At 37.5% G+C, this 6670-nt stretch overlaps 1 protein-coding gene across 1 annotated transcript in view; it reads right to left on the reverse strand.

Annotated features, from left to right (window-relative positions):
* Nucleotides 1-3982: 3982 nt before the first annotated feature.
* LOC111340228 (techylectin-5A) overlaps nt 3983-6670 on the reverse strand; it is an 18957-nt gene continuing 16269 nt past the window's right edge. The window contains 1 exon segment of the mRNA XM_088752381.1: nt 3983-5705. Within this exon segment, the coding sequence (XP_088608507.1) occupies nt 5446-5705 (260 nt within the window). The 3' untranslated portion in view covers nt 3983-5445.

Raw genomic sequence — 6670 nt, forward strand, 5'->3', positions numbered from 1 at the left:
GGCTTTGGAACGATTTACCATAATCCCTGAAAACATCTGAATCTGTTGCAGTTTTCAAGAAGAACCTTAAAACATACTTGTTCAAAGACGCTTTTTAATTGACGATTTTTATAATTCAATTTCTATGTTAATTAGTCTATAATTTTTTAAAGCGCTACGGAGAACTAGTCGAGCTTAGCGCTATATATGTGAGAGGCTTTATTATTATTATTATTGTTATCATTATTATTATCATTATCATTAATAATATTATTAATGAGAAGAATTTGCTACCTTTTTATAACATCAAGAAATGGTTAGATATTCTAGTCTTCTCGGATAGGGACGAATAAATGGAGGTCCCGTCTCCTGCAGGGTTGGGGTAAGAGACGTTAATTTCCCACACTCGAGATTACTGTGTGATGGATGTCCTCCCCTGGGGTTGGATGGGTGGGAGGATGGACTAGCACGAATGGTTCCTATGTTCCTTTCTAGTCCGACCCCACTGCAAAACTCAATGCGGTGAAAATGGACTAAATTAAATTAAATTATCATGATTATTATTATTATTATTATTATTATTATTATTATTGATCACCTTTGGCAAAGAATGCACCTGTCAGGGGAAACTTTAAATCGCGTTTTTCAAAACGATATCTGTGATGTGTAAGAACATTAACCGGTCTGAAAGACTTGCCTATGAAGCTCAACCAAGAAACATCGGCATAATTATAGTAAAGAGTACAGCGCTTTGCAGCAAGAGTCTCTCAGAAAAATCAACTCAAAAGATTGTTGTCAATCGTTTGTTTTAAATTTTGTGAAAAGTTTTTAATTTTTTGAGACCCCAGTTTTGTTTTCCTTTTTAGTTCAAGCAAAATGGTATTGCGAAACATGTCTAGAGTTGCAGACTAGAACACTGGTTTAAAAAAAAAAACGCAAAAAACAAAAAAAAAAACCAAAAACAGTTATTTACGGCTTGATGGACAGTTGAAATTTGAAGAAAAGGCCGCAAGAGAATTACAAAATTACCTCTTAAAGTGAAATCGAAAACAACGGAAACACCCTTTTCGCGTCGTTGTTTCTTATTTTGTTCTGTCACGCAACGCTACAGCAACGCTACAACATAAGTAAAGACGAATGTGCCCTTGACTACCGGAGCGTTTACCTGTAAATTATTTTGAGCTTTATGAAAGCTTACACGTTGAAAGCGTACAAGATTTAGAAGTTGGATCGAAAAAAAAGGATTGTTCGAATCTAATATTTCCGATAAAATGCTCGACTGCTGAAGTTCCCGGGTGAAGTAAGAATTAAGGTTTGCTTCGAGCTCGTTAGCATAATTTTGGGAAGAAGAAACAAGGATAACCAAGAAGCAAATTGCCCAGGACAAATTTAAAGTCAACCAGAAAAGAGTAAGACATTAAGGTTTTTTTTTTAAACACAAATCTTTTAAGTTTATGCGAGTTTAGTTTTTGGCAGTAGCGGCAAGCCGTCGTAAACACCAACAAACCGCTACTTAGGTCTCAAATTTCAACCAAATTTGGTTCAACTTTGGAGAGTTCGTGTGAAGCGCAAACTGAATTACCCAAGCCAGTTTTTACATACGTTTTAGAACAATATTTAAGACCTTATGGCTTGAGTCTCAGGATAAACCAAGGTGTAGCACAGGCCTAAAATTTTAATCGCGACTTTCAGCTAAAATATAAATTTCTTTCGGTTAAGAATAAAGCAGTTCTAAAATATTATTGATCGCTGTTCAAATAACTGCTAAGGTGAATATTTGTCACCGAACTAGAAGTAAAACTGTCCATGAACTGACGCATCAGAAAATATTTCATCCATCTTCCTTCCCTTTAGCATGCAAACGAAATTTTGAGAACGACCCATTTCGTCTTCAATTTTGGCTGTTTTGAAGTCGTCGACAGCAAAAATAGATTTTTTCGATTTTCTCCAAATTGAGATGGCCTTTCTGAAAACAAACTACATCACGTCTAGTTGCATAACAATACCTATCCATGGGCAAAATATCAGCGCAAAATAATTTTCCACTCTGGCCGTTGGTTGCTGGATTTTTATAGGCATTTACTCTTAATATATAACGATCATATTGCCAAAACTACTTCTAACTGTATTTTCAAACTAGTACAGATCAGCAGGATCAAACACCTTTTGGACAGGAAAACTCTCTTACTTTTGATGAACGCTTTTTTTTAGTACAATGTATCATTGTTCAACTGTATGGGCCAACACATGTCAAAGAAATATAAAGAACCTTCAGCTAGTGCAAAACTTCGCTGCCTATGTGGTATTAGGTCTTAAGAAATTTGACCACATCTCCCAAGGCATAAAATCTCCTAATTGGCTCACTGTTAAGGAGAGACTTTATTTCAAAGATGCTGTAATGGTATTTAAATGTGTAAATAATTTAGTTCCTGAATATCTGGCTAACACGTTTGTCCCACGATCTCCTATTCACAGTAAGGTAACAAGATCATGTAATCTGCTCCACATCCCACGATGCCGCCTGTCCTCTGGGCAAAGTGCATTCACGTATCGTGGATGCAAATTGTGGAATAACCTCCCAAAGGACTTAAAAGCAGCTGAGAATGTAAACGCCTTTAAGCTCCGCCTACTGAATGCGCTCCTTAGTGGAAATGTTGCGCAAAGATGAATCTTTTCTATCTTCTATTCTTGTGTAATTTTGTATTAGTTCACTAGTGTTTTTAACGTGTACTGGCCTTTTGTATTTATATTGTATTAGCTTTAGATTTACTTATATATATATATATATATATCTAGAAAGTTTTAAAAATTGCGAGGATGGACAACTTCTGACGTAAAAGATATAAAAAATTTTTAATAAAAAACGTTTCGGTCAGAGACCTTCAGTTATTTACAACTCTTGAAATAAAAAAAGAGCATTAAATAGAATCGAAGTGCTACTGATTACGTAATTACAGATAACGACTAATGAACTGGTGCTAATAAAAAGATAACAAGTAAACCTAATTACAAAGGAAGCAATGGACAAAATACAAGAAACAAACCCTAAGAACTAAGAGATAAGAATACTAAATATGTTAATATGAGTGGCGTAACCAATTGCAAAGAAGCAATGCAGCGAGCATTAAAAAAGGGAAGTCCCACTTTTAACTACCCACTTTTTTAACTACCCACTTTTTCGGGCTCCAAAGGCCTTGTTTTGGGATTTTGTGACGATTTACAGTTGTAGTTATCCTATGAACGTAGCGCTAAGGAACCATCATCCATCCCTCAATAACTTCAAGGGAGAGACTCACCAAGAAGCAAGAAAAATTCTAAATAAGCTAAGCGCGAACAACTGAACGAATATTTCGGCAAGCACCAACTGACTAGTAATTATTTAACACTAAAGAGGTTGGATCGAGACACTTGTTTTCTTGTTGATTTGGTACTGTCATAGTTCAGAAATCCACTGGTCTTATTTTTATCTCGGTTCTCTTCAGGGGGTAATGATGTCCTCTCCAGGCCAACCAGTTTACACCAATAGCTTTGATTATAAATGACGGGAGATCGTTAGAATACAACAGAACCTTATAGGGGAGACTAGACACAAACTACAACCCTACAACTCCCCCACCAGGTGGTAAATAATGGCCGGTTCCGTCCCTTACTCTCTGTGTACTTTTTCGTTTTGTGTTTCGTGAAGCTGGTGAAAATATTAGACCAAACCTCTACAGCTAAACTAATATTCTTTTAAAAACACGTACAATCATCTATCTCCCTGGATTAAAAAACGTAAAAGATGAAACTCATAACGAAGCAAATAAAAAACAATCTAAACAACCTTAGAAAGTTCTGTGACTATGGGTTTTCGCGCCCAACTGGGAAACTGAACCTTCGCGGAAGGCACAACATTAACTGGGGGAAAATAACTCGGCAGCGAGAACGGAAACTCGTCACGATTTCCTGGTACACGGAGATCTACTTCAAGTGAGCTTGTATGGACGTCAAGGATAAGACAGCGTTTGGTTCCACAGTAAACTTTATTCTGGGTCAGGTCAACAAGCGACATGACCTCTAGCGTACCCAAGTTTATAATCCTGAGCTTGTAATCATCAAAACTGTACAAGGCAACTGCTTATAAGCTAGCTGGTCAGTGAAGTGTTATTATCATCCAAATCAACCATATTTAACCACTATAACAAAGAAGGGGTAAAGATCTCTTTGAAGTTCAACGGAAACTTTAAACATTCCCATCTGTTTCTACGGCGAAAGGAGTTTCAAATTAAAAGGACGGATGCAATCAACGCAAGGTCATTAAAAAATAGGAAACTTAGGGCATGGCACTTGGCAAAGTTTGGTGTGAATGTGGCCACTTTGATGTAAAAATCTGTCATCGGGGCACATTGCCTAATGCGACCCTAACTTTTCCAGTTCGCGAAAACTTTGAAAACCGGCCAAAACATCAAAGACGCCGTAATGCTTGGGTGGGGCAGGTAGATTTCGCAGAAGTCGGGCTAAACAAAAGCTATCACAGTGGTAACTGTCATCGCTTGTCAGTAAACAGCAAACGACTCGAATGGTCGCGGAACTGACCAGGCATAAGGCGCTCGAAGTAATCTTCGCTGACGTCGATTTCTCGCTCTCATCATAGCGGCAGTCAAAGCAGTTAAACAGGCGTTAACCCATCTTTCATAGATCATACGAAAGACAAAAAAGTGCTCGTGATTTAATTGAATAAGAAGAATAACCATCACCGTGATCGTTATTAACAATGCTTCAACGGGACGCATTTTTTTAACGTTTGTTTTCCTTTTTCAGCTCACTGCTATCTCCCCATAGCATGTCGATAATCGTGTGTCTGGTTTATCAAAGTGTCGTCACCTAGTGCGACCCTGATAGCTGAAAACAAAAGTTTGCTTTCCGGTTGCGGTTTCAAATTTTCTGTGGTTTTTTTGCCGGAGAAGTTGAAAACTTTGCCCAAGTGGGACCCATACCTAGGTGAGAGTTCACAGCTCTGGTATAGAAAGTATAACTATTTTAATTGCAATAGCGCAGCTTCAGGAAATACTGAGAGTGGAAAAGTAATTAAAAGTTTCTGCTTATCTATGCAAGGTTGGTGTGGAAACTATCGTATGAAAAGAAATTAAAATTTAGACTTACTTTAAACTCAGCTGCCAACAGGCATGGGGACCAATTTTTTCCAGAAAGACCAATAATACTTATATTTATCTAAAATTTCACAAAGAACGAACAACAAGTGTCGAGATGCAGCTGTACAACTTAACTTGGATATTCAAAATCTACCTATGGCTTTTTAAAACATCGCAATGAAAGGAACTCGCATGAATTGAGAACGGCTAGAATAAATATGCTTAACCATCCACAGGGAAAATTCATTAACTTTTGCCGTAACAGTTCAACGAAAATTTAACAAGCGTACATCCATCGGTGTTTTCATAATAATTATGAAATATACATGATAGTTCAGAAATCCACTGGTCTTATTTTCATCTCGGTTCTCTTCAGGGAGTAATGATATCCTTTCCAGGTTTTCCAGTTCACACCATCAGCAAAGGAGGAGTGTTTGCCACGAAGATATAAGCCATTCAGATTCGACGCATGACACGCATTGTACCACCAGGCTCCTTTGTACGCAATGGCGCAGTTGCGGTTTCTGTCATGATCATTATCTTGATCTTTAGTGGTGAAGGGTCGACTAGGAGGGAGAGAGTTACTGGCATTTCCTGAAAGAAAAAAAAAATAGCCGTGTTATCACTCACCATTTACACCTTAAGTGACACATCCAAACTTTCTTTGTTTTACTATACACCGTTAAATGGGAAAAATAAATCTTGGAAGATCATAGCGATGAAAACAATTTAACAATAAATATTCAGTGAACATCAAAATAATAAAAATATCCATGATCCTTATCAAACGCCCAGTTCATGTAATCAGAGACCTTCGTCAAGGGACAAGATCCATCTGCGAAGGTAGGTTGGAAAGGTAGATTGGAAAATATGGAATGATGGAATTCGGAACCGGAACCGGAATAGTCGGAATACCCGGAATTCCCGGAATGACCGAAAAATAGTAAATTTAAATAAAAATTAAAGTAACTTAACAAATAAATAAGAATATTGATTGTTAAAAATTAATGGTAAATTCACAACTTAATTAAATGATTTAATACGACATTTTTCTCTGAGGGCGCCCTCCCCAAAAAAAACACTTACCAGCACTGTTCATGGAGATGCACTTATTAGAGTTAAAAAAAGTCTGCGTCAGGCCAGTAGCCCATACAGCCTAAGCGACAAAATATTTCTACTCTCCCTTTCCTCTGGATGGGATGCTAGTCCTTGTTTAGAAGAATCCATCAGCACAAGGTTTATATTCAAAGGTATATATTCAAGGTATATATAATAAACGCGAAAAAGGTGTCGAGCAACTGATCGCATAACGATCTCTCAATTTTAACTGTAGACGGCTGATCTGAATGGTAGCTGCGTTGATAGCTCTCTCAATGTGTGGTTTATAATTATTCAAGGTAGAGTATTAATTTGTAATAGTTTGGAGCTTCTTGCAATTGAACTATTAAACTAATTGGAAATGTTGCATTTGTTCAATCTTCTGCAATGGTTCCGGCTGGAAAAGCGTGGCGGCCCAATGGTCATGGCGCCCTAGACATCCTACAGGTGTGTAAATGGGT

Source organism: Stylophora pistillata, chromosome 3 (assembly GCF_964205215.1).
Source record: "Stylophora pistillata chromosome 3, jaStyPist1.2, whole genome shotgun sequence".
Taxonomy (NCBI): domain Eukaryota; kingdom Metazoa; phylum Cnidaria; class Anthozoa; order Scleractinia; family Pocilloporidae; genus Stylophora; species Stylophora pistillata.